The sequence below is a fragment of the Suricata suricatta genome, chromosome 2 (assembly GCF_006229205.1).
Source record: "Suricata suricatta isolate VVHF042 chromosome 2, meerkat_22Aug2017_6uvM2_HiC, whole genome shotgun sequence".
Taxonomy (NCBI): Eukaryota; Metazoa; Chordata; class Mammalia; order Carnivora; family Herpestidae; genus Suricata; species Suricata suricatta.
In genome coordinates, this window is record NC_043701.1 from 177,766,032 (window position 1) to 177,791,128 (window position 25,097).

The window sequence follows — 25,097 nt, forward strand, 5'->3', positions numbered from 1 at the left end:
TGTGCTGATGTGACACGACCCCACGATGGCCTCTCAGGACCTTCTGTGTTCTCCTTGGCCAGCGACTCCAATGCCCGCTTGCCCTGCACCAGCTTGCGATGTGCTGATGGTGGTGGGCGGGAGGGGACGGGGGCCCAGCCTGAGGCCCGTCGCCGCTCTGCACTCCCCTGTGCGGCGTCCATTCTGTCCCTGAATGCAGCAGTGCCAACCTTGCGGTTCCAGGGCAAGCTGCCGGTCCTGCTGCTGGGCCGCTCGTCGGAGCTGCGGCCGGGGGAGTTTGTGGTCGCCATCGGGAGCCCGTTCTCCCTCCAAAACACCGTCACCACCGGGATCGTCAGCACCACCCAGCGTGGCGGCAAAGAGCTGGGGCTCCGGAACTCGGACATGGACTACATCCAGACAGACGCCATCATCAACGTGAGCCCCGTGGGCGCGGGCGGGCGTTCGTGAAGCTGGGCTTAGGGACCCGAGCTGGGGCCAGGATCCTCAGGGCGCCGGCCACGGTGTTGCCTTTGAACCCCTAGAGCAGGGGAGGCCAAGGGCTGGGCCTTAGCCTCCGGGATCTCCAGAGACCCCTGTGAAGGGGACTTCAGTTATGCCAAGGTCTGCAGCCCAAGGGTGCCAGCTCTGCTGCCCGCAGGCCCAACTGCGGAGCCGATTCTGAGGCTCTGAGAAGGGGGGCCGTTCAGCCTGGTGCAGGTGCTGTCGCCCCCTGCAGTGGCCGCTCTGCCTTGGGGCGCAGTCTGAGCATCAGGCCCAGACTATTCAATGTCTCAGGAGGCCAGGCCTCTCACCAACGGAATCTTTTATAGACCACATTTTCCCCCCTTCGACTGTCTCCTTACAGGATTGGCGTTTCTAAAAAGCAATATTTCCCCTCTACGTCTGTCCAATAAATGAGAAGCAATGTGTTTTGTGCATTTGCTGCTCTAATAGGTTTTACTCCCAAACTTTCTTGTGATCCACGTGAAGTCATGGAAAAAGAACAAACCGTGTGGATTTCCAGCAAAGCAGGGATCGCATCGGTGGGGGCGGTGCTGATGGCCTACACTGGGGCCAGCTGGCCGCCGGCCTATGGCAGGAGAGGGAAATAGTGTTGGGTGTTTGAGGGAGGTCATAGTTGGCCTCTGGGCTTTGGAGCCAAAAAAAAAAAAAAAAAAAAAATTCCCACTTACAACACAGCGAAACTTTCTAAAAATTTTTAAGGTCCCTTTTTCCAGCGACCTGTTGGGCTGACAGAAACAAATCCAAGATGAGAAGCTGTCAGGCAGGGAAACGCACAGGTCCATGTAAAGACATAAACTGATAACCTTTTAATTTTTGTTTAATTTCAGTATGGAAACTCGGGAGGCCCGTTAGTAAACTTGGTAAGGCCTTTTTTTTTTTTTTTTTAAGAAAAATCTATGTACATTTTTTTTTTTTTTGTATTTGTTTTGTTGGGTTTTTTTGCTTCCTTTTCAGACAGGAAAAGCACATCATCTGATTCTTTTAAAGTGACGTCTGTGAATCTGTTCTGCATGCTTACAAATCACCCTTCTTATCTTTTCTGGAAAGAGTAAGGCATGAGGGAGTCAGGGCTAGAAGCGTTAGGCCCGCAGATGCACTTGGGCTTCAGAGCTACAAGTAAACGCAGTGGAATTCAGGTCCAACCCAGGAGCAGCCAGAGGGGGAGGCCTTTATTTGGAAGGTGTCCGCGGTTCTGGCCTGTCTGTGTCCAGGCTGCCACAGGAGCTGGCGTGGCTCGTCCACAGTCTTTGTCTTGGCCAGGAGCCCTCCCTGAAGGCCTGGCTGAAGTGAGGAACTGCCCTCGCTCACAGAGATGTCACTTAAGTCTGTATTTATTTTTAAATTTTTTTCAATGGTTTTAAATTTATTTTTGAGAGAGATAGAGACAGCATGAGCAGGGGAGGGTCAGAGAGAGAGAGAGGGAGACACAGAATCTGAAGACAGATTCTAGGCTCTGAGCTAGCTGTCAGCACAGAGCCTGACACGGGGCTTGAACCCACGAACCGTGAGATCATGACCTGAGCTGAAGCCAGACGCTCAACCGACTGAGTCACCCAGGCGCCCCTGAAGTCTGTATTTAAATACGGAAGCTGGAAAAGGGAGGCCTTAGAATCCCCATGCAGCTCGGGGGTCATCCAGCCCTATTCTCCTTTCCCTCGATGGGAAGTTGAGGCCGTTCTTGGCAAGGCCCCGGGTGATGGCGCCTCCTGGAAGGATCCCGGTGTCGGGGACCGAATTCTCAGTGTTGCAGGAAGTGTAGGAGGAGGGACTGTGTAGTCGCTTGGCAGTTGTCCCCTCTCGGCCTGAGCTGAACGAACCGTTCAACAAGGACGTTCAGAGTACCGGTGAGGGGGGCTTGCTATTCCGCGAGCAGCGCTCACCAGACTAGGAATCTGTCCTGACCCCGAGCACACCCTGTAGACTGGCTTCCTCGGAGATTTGAAGCTGTTCTGTGACAAGCAGAGGAAGCAAGGTGGGGCCTTACCCCGCAGCCCCCGGTAACATCCATAGCTGCCGAGATAGCACAGACAGTGCTGCATTTTCCTGGTAACCCCTAGGCGCTAAGGCTGTCCTGCTGGGTGTCCGCAGCGGAACCTTAAGATCATGGGAAATGGAAGAAGCCCCAGGCTGTGAACAGGCACCTAAAGGACTGTGAGGTTTCGGAGATATTCCCTTGTGAAAGGAGCAAAGGAACACCTTGAAACGGGCCGCTAGAGGCTGTTTTTGCAGCATGGTGGTCCTGGAGGACTGAGCCTGGTGTGTGCTGGATACCTCATTGCTGAGCATGGTTCACGCTGGCCAAGCGAGGCCTCTCCCCCAGTGGCCCGGGGACCCCCTCCTCCCAGGCCCCCGCCCCACCCAGTCAGTAGCTCAAAGACTTCCTTCCTTACCGATGATGTGTTCGCTTTGGCGCGTACCTCCGTGGACTCAGCAGGCCGTTTCCATCTTGCCTTTCAGGATGGCGAAGTCATTGGGATTAACACTCTGAAGGTGACAGCAGGGATCTCCTTTGCAATCCCATCGGATAAGATTAAAAAGTTCCTAACCGAGTCCCATGACCGACAGGCCAAAGGTAAAGCACGGCCTCGAGCCTCGGGTGTTTCAGGCGGGGCTGGCCATGCACCTGCACATCAGCCAAGGAAAATGGATGCACGTTGTTAGGCCCTGATATCGGTCACAGATGTGTGACCCTTTTTGGCCATGAATGTTTCATGTGGTTCGGTCTCCTCTGTACCAGGCAGGATCCTAGGTGATTTCTATACATCATTTTACTTCATTGTGTTCCTTTGCCTTCTCAGGAGGAAAGTATGAGTCCCATTTTACTGATGAGAAAAACTGAGGTTCAGGGAGACTGTTCATTCCACAAATGTTTGTTGACCCATCTGCTTGGGTTTGAGGCTGGGGGTTCCATAGCTCCACAGGGGTCCCGGCATGTGTGATGTTTGCATGCTGCCTGGAGGAGGAGGGAGGATGACAGAAGACAAACAGGCAAGATTTCAGATACTGATGATGCGGCCCTGAAAATAAAGCAGGGCAGTGAGCTGGGGGAGTGCTGGGTGGGGGACGTTCCAGACCAAGGAACAGCGGGTTCAAGGCCTCCCTTGTGGGCACAGCACACATGGCGAGTGGGTCACGTGGCCGGAGTGCCGTGAAGGTCAGGTCACACAGACGATGTGGAAAGCGGTTAGCCTGGGGGACAGTGACTTGACCTCTGTGCCGTGGTGGCCATGGGGAAGGCCTTGGGTTGTACTGAGAACAGGGAAGGTCATGGTCTGGCGGACGTCTTTGAAAAGTCATTGTCATGGCTGCGTGGAGACTCCGCTGGAGTGGCTGGGTGGAACTTGTAGGCCCAGGTGGGACGCCTTCCTGGTCATCCACACGGGGGTGGGATGAAGGGCTCAGATTCTGGATTTATTGGAGGGACAGAACCCCCACCGATGTCAGGGTGAGGCAAAGAGGAATCGAGTATCACTCCTCGGTTTCTGGCCATTAGCAGAAATGACAGGACTTCACCCAGGTGCCACAGCAGGTAGGGGTCTGGAACGGATTTGACCCACATCGCCAGTGTGCCCCCCTGTGGCCTTGACTTTGCCCTGAAGGCACCGAGCCTCACAGCTCGTGGTGCCCAGCATTGCTGCCAACTGGGCTGACCTGTTGTCCTGTTGTTGTCACACCAGGCAAAGCCATTACCAAGAAGAAGTATATTGGCATCCGAATGATGTCGCTCACATCCAGGTGGGTAAGCGGGACGTCTGGGTCTGTACCTTAAACTTAAACCTGACCTTTGGAAGGCTTGCACTGGCACTCTGAAAAGAGAAACCTGTTGCCTTTAGCATCTCAGTTTCTGGCTATAACTGGGAAACATCAGGAAGGAGAGGAGGGGGTCATTGCCCTGGACCTCTGGTTTTATGCTTCATTTTTGTTTTTTGTGCATAGGGAGGGAACAGGTTCTTCCTTCTAGAAGATTCTACCCTCCTCTTTGAAGGCAAGCCTGAACAGTGGGGCACGTTGGTCACTCCCCCTCATGCCTTCCTTTTACCACTTGTTCTGTTGAAACCCACATTCCAGGAGTGCCCCAGCACCTCCTTCGGCCAGAGCACCCTGCCTTTTGGGAGCGCGGCCGCATGTGGGCTGTGGCTGCCGGAATGCTGGGTCAGGCTTGTTTGCTGGAGCTGGTGGAAGTTGTGGCTTGTGGCCGCCAGGCTCACAACATACTGGTGTTTTACCCTTGATGGAAAAATCTGGTATCGTCATATGAGTCCTGGTAACTAAGGGCACAGTGGAAACTTGCAGGTATAGTCAGCAAAGAGCAGAACATATGAATGTAGATATTAACATGTTAGTTATCGTCATTAATTTACTATTAGTTCATTGTGACCATGTTACTATAGTTCAGATGCATATTAGGAATGGTGGGGTCGTTTTTAGCACTCCACAGTGAGGGCTGATTTACCAAGACTCAAATGTGAATCAGTTACTTGTCTCGGAACTGTGGGCAACAGAGCTATGGGGAAAGGGTCATACACCCCGGCATCTGGCTTCCTGAGTCCTTTCTCAGCTCTGCGACTTCCTGGCTAATGACCTTGGGAATGACTTGACCTCTGTGCCTCAGTTTCCTCCTCTCTAGGACAAGGATAACAATGTGGGCATTTTGGTGTGTGGTAAGGACCAAGTGACTGAACATGTGTCCAGGCCTGGATCCACGGGGCAGGGGGGGGGGTGGCAGGGGTCACTAGCCACAGTGACAGCAGACACTGTATTTATCACACGTTTGCTCTGCACCAGGCACCTGGCCAGGTGCTGCGTCGGGACCATCTCACTGAGGCTGAGGCTGAGACTGAGGCACAGAGAGGTTAAGCAGCTTCCCAGGATCACACAGAAAGTGACAGAGCTGGGGATCCAAACCCAGGCACCACTATACCGTATTCACTCCTTGAGTTACGATAGCTACTGTTAAATCATTAGTAAAATTAACAATAATGATGATGATAAAGCACTGCCCTTCCTGTTAGCCAGTGCATCTCTGACTCTAGTAGACAGGTAAGTGGAGCAGAAGCCAGGCTCCTGGAGGCATTTTATTTCGGACTCAAGGATCAGGAGAGGCTGGGTGCGAGCGGAGGCCCAGCCAGTGGGTGGCGGGGGGCCCCTCGTGACTTAACGTTAACACAGGTGTTTTCCTTCCGAGCAGCAAAGCCAAAGAGCTAAAAGACCGTCACCAGGACTTCCCGGACGTGCTTTCGGGAGCGTATATCATCGAAGTCATTCCTGACACCCCAGCGGAAGCGTGAGTTAGAATTATTTTATCTTTGCCTGATACCCCGGGGGTTCCTGGGGGCTTGTCCGGGGAGGCTGTGTTCCTCTCATACCAGCCGAGGGGGTTGTGAGGATCCTTGATGAACGGGTTGAACATCCTTGGTCAATCCCACCAGCCGGGCCTTCGGACCTGGTTCCCCTCAGGACTCATCAGCCAAAGGGAGCTTCCCGTCTTCAAAAGTCCTCACTTCCTGAGACGTCTTTCCGGTGCAAAGAGCAGTATCTGACTCTTCAGTGTCTCTGGGGCAGGCCTGGCTGGGGCCAGAGGGTTTAAGGTACAGCATCCCTGAGGTCTTGGGCAGTGGTCCCGTTCCTAGGCCTCCAGAAGGACAGGCCTCCCATAGAAGTGTTCTCTCATTCTGTCTGTGACCAGTCAGGCCATACCTGTCCACACCTCCGGAAGAATCACCAGGTAACATCAAAGTAACACGAAAAGAAGTGGCTCAACCGGCAGTCAGCACTTCCTGCGTCCGTTGACGTAATATGCAGGGAGAAAAGCTAGGTCGGGGGGTCTGCACGCTGTGCCCAGGGGCCGGATCTGGCCCGCTGACTGCTCCACTTTAAAATGACCCATTGGCCAAGTATAGATTTTGCTGCGGGGGACCAGCCCATGCACCCCAGTCGAAAGGTCCCAAGTAGGGGGTTGGTGTCGGCGCAATATCTCTAGAAAAGAAGACGGACAAGACGAACAAGACAGACAAGACAGACAAGACAGACGAGGCAGTCAATGTGGATGGTGGTTGGTAAAGCCACACTTTATTTAGATGGCCAGGGTCTTATCTACCATGGGTGATTACATCATTTCTTTAATGATTACATAGTTCAAGATTTTTGAAGTAAAGACATGCTCCTGAAAAGGTCATTTTTATCAGGATGGTAGTAAATAAAAGGAACAATCAAGTCATTACAAGGGAGGGATTCCCTAATAATGGTCTGGCTTTAAGCGGAAGATGAGCCTGAAGAATTCTATGAGGATATTTACATTCCTGAAGGCCCTTCATCAGTTATTCAAGGGTAAGATGCTCATCCTTTAATAAGCAAATTTTTGGCAGAGGTTTGTGTTAACTCCCTACACCAAACAAAGAGCCAGAAAGCAAAGCAAGGGGAGGGCTGGAGCCACTGACTGAACCAGGTTGATTCAAAGCCTAAAAGTATATGTCTCTTTGCAACAGAAGCCACATGTGCGGCCCAGGAGGCCAAATATTGTTTGAGGGTAATTTTTGCCTACTGGGCCCCAACATTTTGCATTTGTAAATGGTTCAAAAAATAGTTTAAAGAAGAATATTTTCTTATGATACAGAAAAATGACACAAAGTGAACATTTCAGTGTCCCTAGGTGAAGTTTACTGGAGCCCGGCCACGCTCCGCAGTTACACGCCGCCTACAGCAGCTTTAGGGCTACAGTACCAGAGATGAGTTGTGATGGACGCCATATGGTCTGCAAAGCCCAAAATATTTCCTACCCGGCCCTTTACAGAGAAAGTCTGCTGACCCCATGCTAGACCATTAAAGGACCATAATAGTTTATTTGACACTGTCATACCTAAGAGTTAAAGTCACAGCGATGATAACACAAAAGAAGGCCTCATAATGGAACTGTTCCACCTGCTTCTCTGGGGACTCTGAGTTGTGATACCCATTAGAAGCAAGTTGGCTACGGTCATGATACATGGTAGATGGTCTGTGGCATATGCTTGCCTCCTTCGGGGTTGGTCTGTCATCTGATCAGACAGGTGCTGGGAAGCATTTCTGCAATGGACAGGATTGACGACTTGGCCTAACACTCCCAAAAGGAAATAATGCAGGCTGTTGGTAGTTGAAGGCACTCTCGAGTAAGTTCCCCACCACCCCACCCGATGTGCTCAGGGCTTCTCGGTTCTAAACGGTGCCTGTCAATATGCACTCGAGTCCCTTTCATGGCAGTTAGACCCGGAGGAATGGAAGTGTTACAACTGTGTTTCCCCTTGTGTTGCAGGGGGGGGCTCAAGGAAAACGACGTCATAATCAGCATCAATGGACAGTCGGTGGTCTCCGCCAATGACGTCAGCGACGTCATTAAGAAGGAAAGCACCCTGAACATGGTTGTCCGCAGGGGCAATGAAGACATCATGATCACGGTGATTCCTGAAGAAATCGACCCATAGGTAGAGGCATGAGCTGGATTTCATGTTTCCCCTCAAAGACTCTCCAGTGGACGATGCATGATGACTCTGGGCTGGTGGCACAGGACACTCAAGACTTCGGACCACCATGTTCCTTGTTCAGCGGAAGCACCCCGGCCAACAGAATCCTTCTTGGTAGTCTGCAGGCAAAACAAATGTAATGTCATAGACCTGTAGGCAGAAGCTCACCCTTCTGTACTGCTATGTATACTGTGTGCTTTTCCTTGCCGGCTTGGACTGTTCTGCTTAGACAGTCAACATTTGTCTCTTCCTTTAACCGAGTCATCATCTTAGTTGAACTAAGGCTGTTGATATAATGCATAGATGGAGGAAGGCCCCATGGGAGCCCGAATGGTACTGGGCACGTTTACGCTTCTTTCCCGGTCAGCACCCAGAGGAGACTGATGCCAGAAACCACAGGCCGGTGCGCGTTGGCTTCCCAAATGGCCGGAGTTGCCTCTCTTAGGAATCTTCAGAACTGGGGGCACAATGACTTTGAGTTTGAGCTATTAAAGTACTTCTTCATACTCTGCCTGTGGCTTGCTTCTTTCCTGGGAACAGCTGGTTGGTGTCTCTTTGAAATGATTACAAGGTCAACGGCTCCTCATTAAACCACATTGTCTGGCAGGCTTGAGCTTGCAGGCTTACCAGTGATTTCCAAATCATCCTGTGGGGTTTACCAGCATTTCGAACGACTGTGCTTGGCCACTCATGCTTCATCAAATAGGGTCTGAGGACAGTCATACTTGGATCTGGAAGTTTTCAAACTAGTGAGAGTTTGTTGACCCCGTACATCACACAATCAGTCAACAGAGATTTTCTGGGCCTCTGCTCTCTGCCAGACATGGTGCTAAGTATGGAGGGATCAGTGCGGGGGAGCATGGACCCAGGCCTTCTGTGACCCAAGACCTCTCCTGTCTTAAGTCCCCAGAAACTACAGGCTGAAGCTGATTCCAGTTGTCCTGGACTCTGACCTAAGAACCAGACCGTAAGCAAGGGGGGCGGGGGAGGGCTAGAGCAGGGCTCCCCTCAACGCATTCTCCAACAGGTGTGACCGTAAGCTGGAGGGGACTCTGTCTCTATGAAAGTTTCCAAGAGTCGGAGGCTGGACCCATGTAGACCGACGCAGAAATTTAGCTTAGAAGTTAACACAGGGCCATGTCCCTGGGGGGAGCACACAGCAGGCAGGAGACTTTTCCCACCAGGAGCGGAGGGTGAGGCTCTCCACTTGTCAGCCATAAAAAGGGAGTTCTTGGACAGGATGGAGGTAGAGTTCCCTAGACGGAGAGCTTAATCCCTCCTTGACCAGGAGATCTCCAAGGTCCAGTCCATAACTGAAGAGGCTGTGGAAGAACAAAGGCCCAAGTTCAGCTCAGGGGAAATCAGTTTATCAAGACCCTCATCTGTAGTGATGCCAGGCAGCCCAGCGGCTGGGTGCCTCGCAACCCTGGTGCGTCACTTTGCAGTCTGTTTAGATGATCTTGGGAAGTTGGAAGAAGCCAGTAAATCCTTTCACTACTGGGCGTGGGTTTTGCCTTCCCTCCCTCTCCCCCTAAGGTGATGACTCAGAGAATGGCTCCGTCCTCAGATGTTTTTCTCGTGGGCCTGCTCCTCCGGGTGATCCCCAGGGCAGACGTGCCACTGCAGGTGGGGCCCATCTGTCTCCAGCCTGTCATCCACTCGGGAGATCACAGAAGGTTCTGCTGGAAGGAACCAACCTGGAGACCACGGGCTCAGCCCTCTGTAAACACGGAGCAGCTGTTCCCGAAGGACCACAGGACTCTGGTGGGGTTGGAGGGTTGCCTGCAGGTGTGTATACGAGGCCTCAAACATGGCTGCTTGGCACACTCTTGACACATAATGTGCTTGGTTACATGGCTGCACTGACCTGCGGTACCCGGCGTCCTGTGGGGGCTGCTTCCCCAGTCACACCACGCTCACACCACAGGCTTTCACACGCCCTCTTAGGACAGCTGTTTCCTCTTCTTCTTTTTTTTTTTTTTAATTTTTAAATGTTTATTATTTTGAGAGAGAGAGAAATGAGCGTGAGCAGGGGAGAGGCAGAGAGAGAGGGAGACACAGAATCCAAAGCAGGCTCCAGGCTGTGAGCTGTCAGCACAGAGCCTGACACAGGGCCTGAACCCACAAGCGAGCTCATGACCTGAGCTGAAGTCAGACACTCAACCGACTGAGCCACCCAGGTGCCCTTGTTTCTTCTTCTTGCATTGGGTTCTGACGGAGGTTTTGGCGATATTAATTCGCCTTAAAGTCTGGGAGGCGGAGCTGAGTTGAAGGGGCATCGCTCCTGGAGCTAGATAAATGTGGGTTCAGATCCGGGGTCCGCATCTTACTGGCTGTGCGACCTTTGAACAAGTTACTTAACCTTTCTGTGCCCGTTTTTCCATCTGTACTACTTCCTATGGCTGTTGTGGGGAGCAAATGAGTTAACTCACGGTACACAATGAACACTCAATAAACAAGAGTAACATGGGTATTCATTGATGTCTTCGAGCCCCAGTTTCCCCCTCAGTAAAGTGGGGAATAATAACAACGTCCCCTTGCCCTGGGCTTGTGCGGTTAACCGTGAGGGCACACGCTTCCTGATAAGTTCAGCTGCTCTTGCTCTTACTGTGATGAGCCTGCTGTCAGGTTCTCAACAGACAGTTTCAGTAGTTCACATCTGTTGGGTGCTTGCTGCATGGCAGACATTGGGCTGAGCACTTTACATTTATTAGCTGTCCGGTTCTCAGATCAGCCCTGAGGTGGATGCTGTATCTACCCCCTTTGACAGGTGAAGAAATTGATTCCCAGAAATTAGGCATCTTGCTCAAGTCACGGAGCTAATCAGCTGGCAGCGGTGCCCGAGACCCAGAGGTCTCCCCAAAGGGGGCATATATCTGGGCGAATGGCCTAGGGCAGGTTCAAGGTTACTATGTGAAAGCTGCCTTCTCCCCTGAAGGTGGTTCCAGGTCAGGCCAGAGGTACGGTTGTACCCGGATTGCACACAGTTTGTACTGCGTTCTGCCTGCCTGGGTCCGTGGGCTCCAGGAACTCCCAGGAGCACTGGTAAGGCTCAGTGCAAAAGAGTTTTTAAAAGCAAGCTGATGTCTGGATGTCACTCTCACCCATCCTGGTGATGTCATCAACGCAGGTGGGCCGGAGGGTGAGCCTGCTCTCACAGCCGCTCTCTGCCTCACGCCCCTCATGTCTGGGCAGCTCCTCCTTGTCCTGAGACTGCCCAGGCTCACCCTCTCCATACGGCTGCAGCTGTCTCCCCGGGCCAGCGTCAGGCCACACGCCCTTCCCCAGTGCTCCTGGAGGGACCGGACCCCACACAGCTCCAAAGAACCCTCCCTGAAGCTGACTCATGAGCTGTGACTGCCACGTGGGGCTGACAGCACCGTCAGGATGCTGGCTTGGAAAGCCGGTCTCCTGTTTTCAAATACGCGTTGTTGGTTCCATTTCAGAGCCCTCCCCGCTCTGCCAGGCACCCAGCACAGCTCACAGAAAGGGGTCTGGCTGCCAAGCGGATACCAGTTCTTGGAATCGAATCCTCCCTATACGTTGAAGCCTGTATCAGGGGGCCCGTATCGGGGTGTTTGCAGGGGGCTGGGCCTGGTTCTACCAGAGCCAAATGGGCCTCGGACCCTGTCTGTGTCCTGCGTCTGGGCCCCAGTTGGGCTGAGTCATTGTTCCCACAGGGGACTGGCCATGGCCTTCCGGTGCTGCCATCGAGATGTGGGTGGAGCGCGCAGAGCTCAGGCCTTCCTGCCCTTCGGCAGCTGTTTGCTTTCGCTCTGTTCGAAGGGATTGTCTCAGTGCGGTGCCTGCCAAGGATCCGCTAAGATCAAATGAAGTAAACACTAGCAATCGCGTTTTTCCTTAAAAACAACTAAAACGCAGCTCAGATTCTTTATGGAAATGGGTTTCTGTCCAATGTGTCCCACTGGGTCAGGTAAGGTCCTCTGCGCACACTGCCTGAGGCACACACTGCCTTTCAGGCTCCGCCCCCCCCGCCCCCCGCCTCCTCCTGCGGCCCCTCCTCCTCCTGAGGCCCCACGGAGCAGGGTCACCACCCACCACCGTCATCAGCACCACCGGCCCCAGGGTGTGCTGTAGGCGCGCTGCTTCGCAGCCCCCTGATGATGCAGATATTGTTAGAATCCTGTTTTACAGAGGAGGACATTGAGGCACAGAGCACTGAGTGACAGGCCTGAAGTCACACAGCAGGGAGGAAGGTAAAGCGGGTGCGTCTGGCTCTGGAGTCCTCCCTTTCAGCCCCTGCGCCTTTACACACTATTGCTGATGGCGCCCAGGGACTCTGTAACAGAATTTTCCACTGGACCATCTCTGAACCAGTAAGGAAAAGCTGGCCCCTGGGGCCCCTGGGGGGCTCAGTTGGTTGAGCGTCCAACTTCGGCTCAGGTCATGATCTCACAGTTCGTGGGTTCGAGTCCCGTGATGGGCTCTGTACTGGCAGCTCAGAGCCTGGAGCCTGCTTCGGATTCTGTGTCTCCCTCTCACTCTGCCCCTCCTCTGCTCGTGATCTGTCTCTTTTTGTCTCTCAAAAATAAATAAAAATGTTTAAAAAAAAAAAAAGAAAAGAAAAGCTGGCCCCACACAGGCTCCATGGCTGCTTTGTAAGCATGACTTCGCAAGACCAGAAAGCACCGGGCCCCTCTGTTTCATGGGCACCGCCCCCGTGAAAGGTCACAAACGCTGGGGGCAATAGGGAGCCTGTGGGGTCCCGGCGCCATCCGTCCACGGGAGACCCAGGCCCTGCAGACTCCCAGCTGGCCCGCCCATCTTGTGCTGTTTGCACTGTGCTCTCCCCCAATGAGTCATGGGAGCGGGAACACAGAGTCTGAGACCATTCCCAGGGTAAATACACACTTTGCTGTCTAAGGCCCTGCTCGGTGGATACTGAGCATAAAGAATGCGTCCTAGAGGGGGCCCCTGGGGGGCTCAGTCAGTTAAGCATCCGACTTCAGCTCAGGTCATGATCTTACAGTTCCTGAGTTTGAGCCCTGCGTCAACCTTGGAGCCTGGAGCCTGCTTCAGATTCTGTGTCTCCCCCTCTCTCTCTACTCCTCCCCTCCTCCCACTCTAGAAAATAAATGACCATAAAAAAATGTGTCCTAGAAACCTCAAGGAAGAGAGCGTTAATAAATCATTTATGTAGAACTCAAACCTCAGAAATCCTGTCATTCAAGAATCCTCAACTTTGAGAGCTATTTTCTGGCCTATTATCTTTGTCCCTTCCCTGGTAAATTAATCGCACTGACGTTAATGACTGGAATCAACAAAAGTGGAGTCAACGCGGAAGATTCTGAGCTGCTTTCTTGCTTTGATGAAAGTAGATCGCAGCGAATGGAGGTTTCCCGAGAATGTTCTGTCAAGTTATGGCAACTGAGTTAGGGGCTTGTCGAATAATCGGTTTTACTTTCATGTTGGTCATGTGCCCGTTCCTGTGACTTTTCTCAGCAATGGCTTTGTGCCCGGCCCTGTGCCAAGGTTTTACAGCCACCATCCCAGCGAATTCTGAATTCATGACTTGGGGACCCCCCTTCTCAGAGGAGGAAACCGAAGCTCAGAGAGAGGGCTTTCCTTGTTCAATGACACACAGCGATGAAAGTCAGAGACAAGAGTGGAAAGTAGGATTCTTTCTCCAGGGCCCCTGAACTGGTTCCCACAGCAGCAGCCACGGCTCATGTTTTTGGTGGGGTGGCATGCACAGAATCTTGTGTTGGCTGCCTCCCGGGTCTGAGCCCTGAGCCTTGTCCCTGTGCTGGATTAAGGTGGGGAGGGGGCAAACTCTTGTCACCACAGTTTTCCCATCCGTACACGTTACTTTAAATGTGTTAAGCTGAAAACCTGCAAAGAGTGAAAACACTGAAAAGGAATGGGAAAGAAAACATGTCCACACAAAATCCGGCACACAGATGTTTATGGCAGCTTTATTCATGATTGCCAAACCTTGGAAGCAACCGAGGTGTCTGTCAGTAGTCAAATGGATAAATAAACTGTGATACACCCAGACAGGGAGATTTTATCCAGTGCCTAAAAGCAATGAGCAATCCAACAATGAAAACACGTGGAGGAACTTTCCGAGTGAAAGAAGCCAGTTTGTAAAGGCTACATACTGTATGAGTCCAACTGTATACCATTCTGGAAAGGCAAAGCTATGGAGACAGGGAAAAAAATCAGTGGCTGCCAGGAGTTAGTGGAGGAAGAGGGATGAGCGATTTTAGGGCAATGGAGCTCTTCTTTACGATACCAAATGATAGACACACACATTTGTCCAAACGCATAGAACCTATGACATCAAGAGTGAACGCTAATGAACCTATGGACTCTGGGTGATAAGGACATATCAGTGCAGGTCCACGCATTGTCACGAATGTACCGCTTTAGTGAAGGATATTGAAGATGGGGGTCTGGGAATTGGTGGGAGAGAGGTCCCTGGGAACTGAACTTTCTCTTCAAATTTGCTCAACCCAAAACTGCTAGAAAAAAATAAAATCTATTAATTAAAATTCAAAAACAAACTTCTGAACAATATGAGGTTCTAGGTCAAGTCCTAGAGCCAAATGGAAACACCTGTCTGGTCCAGAACACTGCTTCATCCAGATTCAGCCTCCCCCGCTGGCCTCTAGGGGCGGCCCCTTCTGCTTCCCTTGGCTCCGACTGCAGACCCGAGACAGGTGTTCTGGGCAAAGGTGAGAAGTGAGTGTTCTTTCGAGAAGAACTTCTCAAAGCAAGAGTCCCAGCAGGTTCATGCCTGCAGAGCGGACCCTGCAAAATGAAAAGCTCCACTGCTGGCAGTGTGCTGCCGGCTCCGTGGCTCCCACAGGGTTCTGAGCCCCGGTCCTCACCACCTGACTCTTTGCCCCTGACGGAAACACGTGTTCTGCTCGAAGAAAATCTGTTCTGGACTCATGAGGCCTGGGGGCGCTGTGCCCTGGGCTGGTGTGGTGCCGTGAGGTCTTTCCGGGGGGCCACCTTCGCCTGAGTTTCTGCAAACTCGCCTGTGACAGTGCCCTGTCATGACAAAATTCCTCACGGCCCAAGCGGGATGGGGAGGCTTTGGATGACCAGAGCGGCCTCTACTCCACAAAGCCACCATCGCCTCCCTCCTGGGCTCGTGGGTGATGCCTTTTGGCCTGTGTACTGTCCACCCTCCTCAGGTGCACCTGCCTGGCTAAACGTGTTCTCTTCCTCATGCATCTCCCCCACCAAGCCCGCTCGGCCGTGTTGGGCTCCTGGATTTGGGACCATCTGGTCTCTCTCCAGACAGAGTTGTTCCCACGGGTTGTTCTTATAACTCCTTCTCTATCTTCAGGGCAGGCACCCTGCATCTGAGCCCCGAATGCTTAAATTATTTATGACTAGGCTAGGAGACAAGCAGAGGTTCCGTGAAACCTAGTGGCCATGGTGACGACATAGGTGTGTCCACTAGGGGGTGAACTGGGCTCGTGAAACTCAGGAAGGCGTCAGGGGACCTGGATGTGAAAGGGAAGGGTGTCTGGAGGAAGCAGCCCAGAGAGGGCGAAGCCAGTGGACAGCACCGTCAGGCCTGGGGGAGTGGCTCTGAGCCCACCACCTTCTGCTCCCTTCCAGCCCTTTCTCTTACGTGTTACAACCGGACCGCATTGCTTGTTTCTCCTGCTAAAATATAAGCTCCTGTGAGAGTAGGGGCCTTCCACGCGGACTCTCCACAGCCCCATACATGAGAGGAGTGTGGTAGGAAGGCAAGCTGGGGCAGTGGCTGGAAAGGAGCGGCTGCAGAGAAATGCCTGCACTTCCTGCCTATTCCATGGGAAGCACCCTGCAGCCTCTGGCTTCCTGCCCTTTGAAATTTGGGACTCTCAGGACCGAAGGGGCAGGGGCGCCTCACTTAGTCCTGGGAGCACCTCTTTGCTCTTCAATCCGGGTGCCTTATTTCCTCTCCTGCTGTACTTCCCTTCCTTGGTCATTCTTCTCTTTATTGCTGAGCATTTCTGCCATTTTTGAAGATTAGCAGGATTTCGTTTCCCCCCCCGGCCCTGGGCTGTGATCTGGTTTAAGCCCGTGTGCATTCGCTCATGGGACACACCTGGTCTGAGGCCCCCTCCACCATGGGCTCCTGACCCCACACACCCACCCGGAGCAGAGCCTGGGAACGTGCTCGCTGACAGGCACTCTAGCTGAGAACCTCTGCCTGGGGACACCGGACCTGCCTGCTTCTCGTGCGGGGAACCAAGGTGACAAGTTGATCTTCTCCAGGGTGGCAAATGCCAGGCCTGGAACGTTTTTTATAGTCATTTCTGCCTTCCTTCATGTCCCCCCATCCCCACCCCCAGGACCCTGGGCCCCCGCCGTCATCAGATACTTTCTTGGGCTCTGATGCCCCTTTCAGGGACGCTGAGCAAGCAATCCCCTTCTCTGGGGCTCTTGGGCCCTCACTGGTATTACTGGTTGAGGCCGCTGGGGTTCCCAGCAGTGTATGGGGGGAGACAGGGGGGCAGGTTAGGAGGATGGGCCGTCAAGCATGAAGGGGTCCGCCCCGCATGAGGCAGAGGTGGGAGCCAAGCAGAACTGGGTCAGAATCCACTTTCTGGGAATGGTTTTCGTCAGCATCTTAGGCGATGTGGGAGACATTCCTCAGTCGGCTCGGGCCTCAGTGTGTCCGTGTCTCTGTCTCTCAGTGAGCAAACCCATCGTCCTTCCAGCCCGGTTCGACCACGGTTTACACTTTGCTGCATCTGCTTTTTAATAATAAAAAAGAAACACCTTACAAACACGGCTGACCTTTCCTTTGACTGCTTTCGCCCACTCCCTGCCTTCCTGCCTCTTCGCGCCCCCTTGAATTTGGTGTGTCATTCTTTCATATATTTGTATATTACCTATGTATCTATGAGCAGTGTGTGTTGGTTTAGGAATTGCGTTAATGATGTCTAGTGTATTTTATTCTACAACGTTTTTTTTGTTTTACTCAACTTTGTTTTTTGAGATCTATCCTGTGTGTGTGTGTGTGTGTGTGTTACACACACATAAAATACACGCGGGCACATGCGCACACGTATTTCTGTTCTGTTCCATGTTAGTACTCCATAATATGAATATGCCCCAATTAATGTTTCTATGTCCCAAATGATCAACCTTCATGGTGTTGGGGTTCGGTGCCTTGATCTGTAAAGTGGGAGCCGCTGTGCCTCTCTCACACTGTGGAGCCTATGTAGGAGGCACAGGTGACAGCACCTTGCATGGCAGTTGGCCACAGAAGTTTCTCAGGGCCTGCCAGAGGGAGCGATTCTCCAGCCCCAGGGAAGAATGCTGTTGCAGGACGCACTGTGCTCAGTTGTCTTCTCCAAAGTCTGGCCATGGCGGCCCACCAGGTCCGCCCCATAAAAGGAGGGCTGTGACCCGTGAATAGAGTCAACACGAAGCTCTGACATGGGAGGAAATACTAGGAGTCATCTAACCCAGTTTCCTCCACTAGTGACCACCGTGGGCTGTCCACCCCTGCCTGCACCGTAGAAGCAGCTCAGTCTTGTATTGGGTCAAAATTTTGTGTTCTGGTAAGTTCCACTTTTCTGCCCCAGGTCGGCCTGCTGGGGCCCCACAGCACATTGCATATTTAGTGGCAGCCGGTGTGCCCACCGCTGCCCTTGTCTTTCATTTTCTAGGCTAATGTCCCATCTAGAAGGGACACGGAGCTCTCCCGTGGTGGCTCTCTCATCCCCTTGCCAACCCAGCCGTCCTCTGTGCATGTTCCTGTTCCCAGTTTTAGGTGGTGAATTCCTGGCTGAGCTGAGCTCCAGTTGAAATGTGTGGACCTGCAGAATATACCAGAAACTGTATGAGGTGGCCTCTGTGGACGCTTTCTGCCTTAAGTACAGACAACATTCTACCGAACACCTGCTGGCTTCTCTCCTTCACGTCCTGTCCCCATTCACAACTTTGCGGGGCAGCTGGGTGGCTCAGTCGGTGAAGCGTCTGACTTCGGCTCAGGTCATGATCTCACGATCTATGGGTTCAAACCCCGCATTGGGCTCTGGGCTGACAGCTAGCTTGGAGCCTGGAGCCTGTCTTCAGATTCTGTGTCTCCCTTTCTCTCTCTCTTTCTCTCTCTGACCCTCCCCTGCTCGTGCTGTCTCTCTCTGCCTCTCAAAAATAAATAAAAAACATTTTTAAAAAACCCAACTTTGCTTGGAACTGTCCCTTCCCCCAGTTCACATGGAAACTGGGCTGGGCGTCCAAGCGTCCTCTCAGTCAGTGCAGCCTGTCTCCTGACACAGGGCCCCACTCCCACGGCGCCCACTGTTTGATGAAGACAGCTGGCACTCAAGCCCGGGGAGCTTGCACTTACAAGTTGTCAACTGCTGCTTTTTTGCTTGTTGGCCTTTTTGTCAGAACCAGGAGATTCTAGGCGCCAACGTGTGGGTCCCTTGAATGGAGCAAATTCAAACGAGATAGCTGTTAGCAGCCTGTGGTTTTCTAGAGGAGTAGAGACAATGCAGCGAGAGAGAGAGGGGAAGGGGAGTGAGAGCGAGAGAGACAGGGGCACGGACGGGGCAGAGAAGGACGGTGTGTCCACAAGCCCAAGCACTGGCTCCCACCCACTCCTGCGGACCGCCAGACCCCCACGTGCTCATCATGAATCTGCCTTTGGCACGAGCTGGTTCCGAACCAGTTCGGTTTCTGTTTCTTGCAACCACACGAGCCTTGACCCATGTAAACTCGAAGCCAAGCCAGCTCCATTGCCCAAACCAGCCATCTGACCCACTCCAGAGCCATACCTGCCCCCTGGAGGCCCCTGTTCTCATGGCCCCTGTCCCCAGGGTCCACTTTGGTAATGTGTTTTTATCATCAATCTATTGCCTTGGAAGGAGGAAGGGAACAGCACTGGAATTCATAAAACATAGGAGCAAAAGAGGAAACTCAGTTGACACGGTCAATCTGGACTCTGTTAGGGACCCCATGCCCCCACTTCATCTGGCCCGGAGAGAAGAAAACAGCTCCCCAGACAGCGAACACCTGTGCTCAGAACCCACGCTGCAGCTTCCGCAAGCGGGGGAGAACCGTTGGCCTGAGGCATTAGGAAGCATGCGTGCTGCCGTCTGGGCCTGTTTCAACGTAGGTCACACCCAGTGGCAGGAAAAATCGCATCACCCAAGGAGAAAGTCCACTCCCCTCCCTGGCCCACCTCTGGCCACGCAGTGTGGCAGCTTGGAGGCCCTGCTGGGGTGTCAGAGTCCAGCTTTAGCAGGTCCAGGGCTCCCTGAAGGATGGACGGTGTCGGTGAAAGGGGGAGGGAATGAGAGAGCCACGAGTTTCTTTCTGATCACCAGGCAGGCATCTCGGCACTGACCTGAGAGCCAGCTTTATTTATGGAAAAAAAAAAAGTATCAGGCCAGCACAGAAGTGGCATTTGCCTTAGACAATGATTTCTGATGACAAATTTCTTTGGTATGTAAAAATTTCCCAGAACACAGATTGGTAGAAGACTCATGCATAATCCTTATCAGTAGTGATTGGTGTAGGTGATTTAGATGCTCACCATATGGGGAAGGAAGGGATCTTCAGCATTCAAATACACGGCAATGTTTTTAGCATAGCAAAGGCAAAAGTCAATTCTTTGTGAGCAGGGGTCAATAGCCTGTTTTCTTGAGGGGAAGAAAAACAGGTTTCTCAGGAAATGCAATATTTGCTCCCGTAATCACAAAAGAAATTCCTACAATAAGTTTTTTCACAAGGTGCAGTCAGCATTTTAGGTCCAGAATAAGGAGATAAGTCATTCTGGATACCAATTAACAAGGTGCCTTGGAGTCATGGGTGCTCAGGCAAAAACAGTTGAGTGGAGGTGGATATCGGTCACCACCTGACGGCGGGAGGCCTTGCAAACCCGCCTTTCCTCATAAGGGGTTTTCTCAACTTCGTTCAGAAGATGGATACCAACACCAGGGGAGGCAGGCGTGCCGTGCTGGGCTCAGCTCAGTCAGCCACTCAGCTGGTCCACCTTGGCCAAGGGAACCCTCACTTCTGTGGGTTGCTGTTTTCTTTTGTTGTAAATAACATTTAAAAAATTTCTATTTTAGAGAGAGAGAGAGAGAGAGAGCGCACAAGAGAGAGGGAGAGTGAGAGAGGATCTTAAGCAAGCTCCATGCTCAATGCGGAGCCCTAATTGAGGCTCAATCCCAAGACGCTGGGATCATGACCTGAGCCCAAATCAAGAGTTGGATGCTCAATTGACTGAGCCACCCAGGTGCCCCTACTTCTGTGGTTTTTTAAAAATGGGTCTAATCAATCCTGAACCCATCTATTTCCTAGAGTTTTGACAGGATGAAATATTAAGAATAATGAGTGAAAGAGTTTTTTCCTAAGTAGTGACAATCATGACAAGAATGGCTGCCATTTGCTGAAGACAGAGGTATGTCCGCTCTTGTATTTCACCCTTATAACACATGGAGTGTAAGTACTATGATCCCCATTTCAGAGATGGGTATAGTGAGGCTCAGGTATGCAAACTGGCTTGGCCCCGGGTGCTCTGCTAGTAAGAGCAGGGAGTCGACTCCCGGGTCTTTTCTGACTTCAAAGTCTGTGAGACACACAGACCTGGAGGCACTGTCCAACCGGAAGGCAGAATCATGCTGGCTCCTAATGTGGGCGAGTGCTCTTTAAGATGATGTTGGAAACTCAGAGCAAGTGTGGCTTTTATAACTCTGGTGGAAAAGGAGACATGGAGGGGACACTGAGGGCACACTGCTGTTTGACTCTAGAGCTGTCTGGAGCTGCTTTGTGCAGCAGTAGATGGTTCTGTGTTTTGGGGTAGACTTTGGAGGTCACTGGGATTGAAAAGGCAAAACTCCTGATCTAAGACTCCTCTCAGAAAGAAGGAGGAGAGGGCGCCTGGGGGGCTCAGTTGGTTAAGCCTCCGACTTCGGCTCAGGTCATGATCTCATGGTTTGTGGGTTTGAGCCCCATGTTGGGCTTTGTGCTCATAGCTCAGAGCCTGGAGCCTGCTTTGGATTCTGTGTCTCCCTCACTGTCTGCCCTTCCCCAACTCATGCTCTTTCTCACCTCTCTCTCTCTCTCTCTCTCTCTCTCTCTCTCTCTCTCTCTCTCTCTCTCTCAAAAACAAACATTAAAAAAATAAAAAAGAAGAAAAGAAAGGAGGAGACGGCTGAACTGCTTTCTTGAAGTAGACAAGAGAAATTTGGATCTTTTCCTGGGAAGCCATGAAAGAAAGGTTAACAGGTTCAGAAAAACCGAGGGCAGAGGGGAAAAGAGGTGGCAAATACAATAGGAAGCCAATGGGAAATTCTTGGAGGCAAAAGGAACTGAAGGAGGTATTTCTCTTTGAAGTCCTTGATTCTCTGTAAACTCTCTTCATTGCCCACAAACTTCAGTGAAGATTTGGTAATGAAACTTTAGGTCAATGCTTGACAGAGAGGAACAGACGAGTGAGGGGTAATACCCTTGTGAGACCAGCCGTGACCAGGGGCCACAGTGATGTTGAGTCTGAGCCACAGAAATCATGGGGGTTGTGTTGATGCACTGAACAGGTGGCCTTGAACTGTGAGCCCCTGAATATTTAACTCTTACAGACCTGATTGCCTTAAAAGCTGAAGGACTTGAAGAGTCACAGGCACCCAACGCCTTCATGAGATGTCACCTCTGCTCTCCACTCTCCCCCCGTTTGGCCGGCACTTGCATAGCACACCCAGAGGATACCAGGTGTCTGTGACTTTCCTGTTCCTGTGGTTTTATTCCTTCCCTAGAGTTCTGGCATGTAGAGAGGAAGACTGTGAGCTTCCCACACCCCTCATGGTTAGTGCTACCCCCCAAACTCACTGGCTCTGCACGCTCATAAGTCATGGAGCAGCATGCCAGAATCAGCTGCCCACTGCGGGAACCCTCAACAGTCTGCATCAGATTTACCTTTGTTCCCCCAACATCAGGCTTTAGAAGGAAACCTGGTCTGAGGAAACCCCGAGGAGGGAGCATTTCCCTCAGCGAGTGAGGACAATAGCCAGAACTCAGGCACAGCCCAAGATGGTGCTGCCCAGCTGCGGTGTGGTGCTGGGTTGCTATGGAAATGGTTTCCTGATGGGAGCCAAGGGCATTTCCTTTGGTTGACCACACCCTCAACTTCTTTCTTATTTTGGATGGAAATAACCAAGTAATTTGGCAGGAGACCTTGACCACTGGATATGGGACTTGTAACTTCTGGGAAGGAGAGTAGCACCATAAGATGTTTTCTTGAAGGTTCTTGGGATGCTCTGTTTTTCACGGACGACTTCTCTGTTGTTGTGTCCTTTCAGCCTCAAGGGGGACAAGTCCATAATGAGTTAAGGGGGAAGTTGTCTCTCATGTTTCCAAATGTCCTACAGATTAGTTATGCAGCATAGCCAGGACCTTTACATACATTATCTTATTTAGTCCTCCCATGAATAAGACCAGTATTTTGTGAGTCTCCATGGAAGAGAGCCGAAGCTGCAGGTTTGCCTGACCCCAAAACTTATACTCTTACCCCCCAACTTGAACTATCCTTCATGGCTCAGCTGTTCTAGAAATCCCAGCCCCTACCGCTCCCACATGAGGGGCACCTCCTGCCCCAACCCTGGCTTCCTAGGTCTGTGCCTGTTTGGTGCAGGCTGAGCATCCCTACAGTTCCCCCTACCCCTGTGTCCTCATCCTGATCCCCTAAACCTGTGAATACGCCTCTTTCAATGGCTAACGGGATTTTGCACTTGTGATTAAGTATCTTGAGATGTGAGAATTATTCCCGACTATCTGGTTGGGCCTAGTGTCCTGATAAGAGGGAGGCAGGGCTCAGGAAGAAAGATGTGACCTCAGAAGCCGAGGTTAGAGAGGTGTACTTTGAAGGTGGAGAAAGGAGCCGTGAGCCCAAGGGTACAGACACCTCCAGAAACTGGGATAGGCAAGGAAATGGACCCTCTCCTGGTGTCTCGGGAAGGAACACCGCCCAGCAGCCACCTTGACCTTAAACTGTGAAACCCCTTTTGCTCTTCGGCCCTCCAAAACTATAAGATAATAACTTTGCATTGTTTTAAAAGTTGTTAAGCTTATCTATTTAGAGAGAAACAGGGAGAAGGGGAGGGGCAGAGAGAGAAAGAGAGGGAGAGAGAGAATTTTAAGCAGGCTTCGTGTTGTCAGAGTGGAGCCTAGTGTGGGGCTTGAACTCATGCACCATGAGATCATGAACTGAGCTGAGACCAAAAGTCGGACACTTAACGGACTGAGCCATCCAGGCTCTCCTGCCCAGTTTGTGGTACCTTGTTACAGGAACAGTAAGAAACGAATGTAGTCGGTGTTGGGATTTCTTTTCCCTGCATGAAGAGCCACCTCCCCAGCCAGGATGTAAGTTTGTGAAGCTGGAGCCACTTAATTCAGTAGCTAGGTTTTGAGCCATCGCTGTATTTTTGAGCATTCTGCTTCTGTGGAAAGCAAGGCAGACATGAGTGAAACACGTCTCTGCCCTCAAGGAAACCACATCCAGAATCTTTGTCTTTTTAGAGGTCCCGCTAAAAACCTTGCGCAAAAGAGACGAGTGGTAATTAGTGAGTGACTGAGGGTCCTCATCATACAAAGAAAAAGGAATTGCTACTACAAAAGAAAACACAAATATACTTAGTAAGTTTTTATAAATGAAACTAGAAATAATTTTTTTTAATTAACAGCCATGAAAATAAACATGTCTTTGAGCTTAATCTAACTCTAAATGATAAAGAGCGAGAAGAAGCAGGGGCAGCTGGAGGCTAGGAGATGGAAAGGAGAGGGGAATTGATGAGAGGCTGGTGGAAATAAGATGAAGGCTGTGGAAGCCAAGAGGCTGGAAGGTTCTGGAAGGAAAAGGGGCTTGGTAAACTCCTGTAATTGTATCTGCCTTCTATGATTTATAATGGCTTATCCCTGCCTTTTAATTGCTAACGAAACAAATTAGCCAGCTTCCCCAAGGTCGAAGTGGCCTTTATCCTAACACCACGGCCCTCACCTCTGACAAGAATAGTGGAGAACAGGACGGGAACTGTTAGCATTTCTGCTCCTTGTACCAGGTGCGGGCCGACCCAAGACATCACTGATGGGCAGCCAGCCAGGGGAGGGCACGTCCCTGACCCAGACAGGTCAACTGCATCCCTTTAACGTGCAATTCTCAAAGGTCACCTGGATCAGAATTACCTGATTCTTCGTAAAGTTCCGAAACCGTTTCCAGACCCCTTGATTCCGACCTAAGATTTGAGAACAGTGTGACTTTTTAAGATAGTAACCATCTCAGCAATTTTATGAACTTAATCAGCAGGGCATTTGGGGTCTTAGTACACCTGGACGGGACCAACTGATTTTTGTGATTGATTTTCTTTTTAGACTTCTTGAGAGTACGGAATAGTTGGATACATCGTATCTCATAATTGCCCTCTATTAAGCATCATTAACAGTAACTACAGTAGACATTTTATGGCATTTCCAGTATATGTCAGCAGTTGCACGAAATAAAAATTTATTATTCTGATATGACGTTCAGCACGTCACATGAGACCAGTCTTGATGGTATGGTATATGGCTTCCAGAAGCTTGATGTTTGAAAAATAGAGGATCGTGGACTTTGCTTGGACAACTTTTGGGAATCAGAGTTTTCCATAATAATGAAGCCGCTATCAGGACAAGATGTATTACCACACTCTGAGCATTTGATAACCTAAATATCAGCAATTCGGTTGTTTTATAACAGAATGGAGCAATAAAAATTAATCTTTCTGCTAGATTATTTCATTACTATTCATTACTGGCATTGTCTAAGCTGTGAAGAAATACTGTAAATGATTAACTCTCGTGTAGAGATGGGTAATGTCCTTGCGTTGAATACTAGGAGGCCGGTAGGATTCCTCAAGCTCACTTTCAAAAAAAAGAAACCAGCTTGACCAGCTAAGGCCGAGCAGCTCCCCAGCGGCTGGGCTTCTGGACACTAGCCCTGGGCCTGGGGTTGAAGACATGAGTTACTCATGACAAAATGAATGGAAAGTGGTGAATGGCAGATTTCTTAAAAAGGGCATTGAAAAGGAAGGTCAGCATGAAGCCTGTAACTTTTCCTGGATCGTGGGTCCACGTTGT

The 25,097-nt window shown here is 51.3% G+C and overlaps 1 protein-coding gene and 1 long non-coding RNA gene across 2 annotated transcripts in view; one reads left to right on the top strand and one right to left on the bottom strand.

Moving 5' to 3' along the window:
• Window positions 1-8,514, top strand: part of HTRA1 (HtrA serine peptidase 1) — a gene marked incomplete at its 5' end in the record, with an annotated part of 50,993 nt that extends 42,479 nt beyond the window's left edge. The window contains 6 exons of the mRNA XM_029920535.1: window positions 223-417; window positions 1,335-1,367; window positions 2,965-3,079; window positions 4,185-4,242; window positions 5,696-5,791; window positions 7,796-8,514. Of these exons, the coding sequence (XP_029776395.1) occupies window positions 223-417; window positions 1,335-1,367; window positions 2,965-3,079; window positions 4,185-4,242; window positions 5,696-5,791; window positions 7,796-7,964 (666 nt within the window). The remainder of the gene's footprint in view (window positions 1-222; window positions 418-1,334; window positions 1,368-2,964; window positions 3,080-4,184; window positions 4,243-5,695; window positions 5,792-7,795) is intronic.
• An 8,164-nt stretch (window positions 8,515-16,678) lies between these two features.
• LOC115276717 lies at window positions 16,679-24,218 on the bottom strand. The gene is made up of 3 exons (XR_003902058.1): window positions 24,168-24,218; window positions 18,334-18,411; window positions 16,679-16,729 (listed from the first exon to the last, which is right to left on the bottom strand). It is a non-coding gene; the product is annotated as an uncharacterized LOC115276717 (long non-coding RNA).
• Window positions 24,219-25,097: the final 879 nt, after the last annotated feature.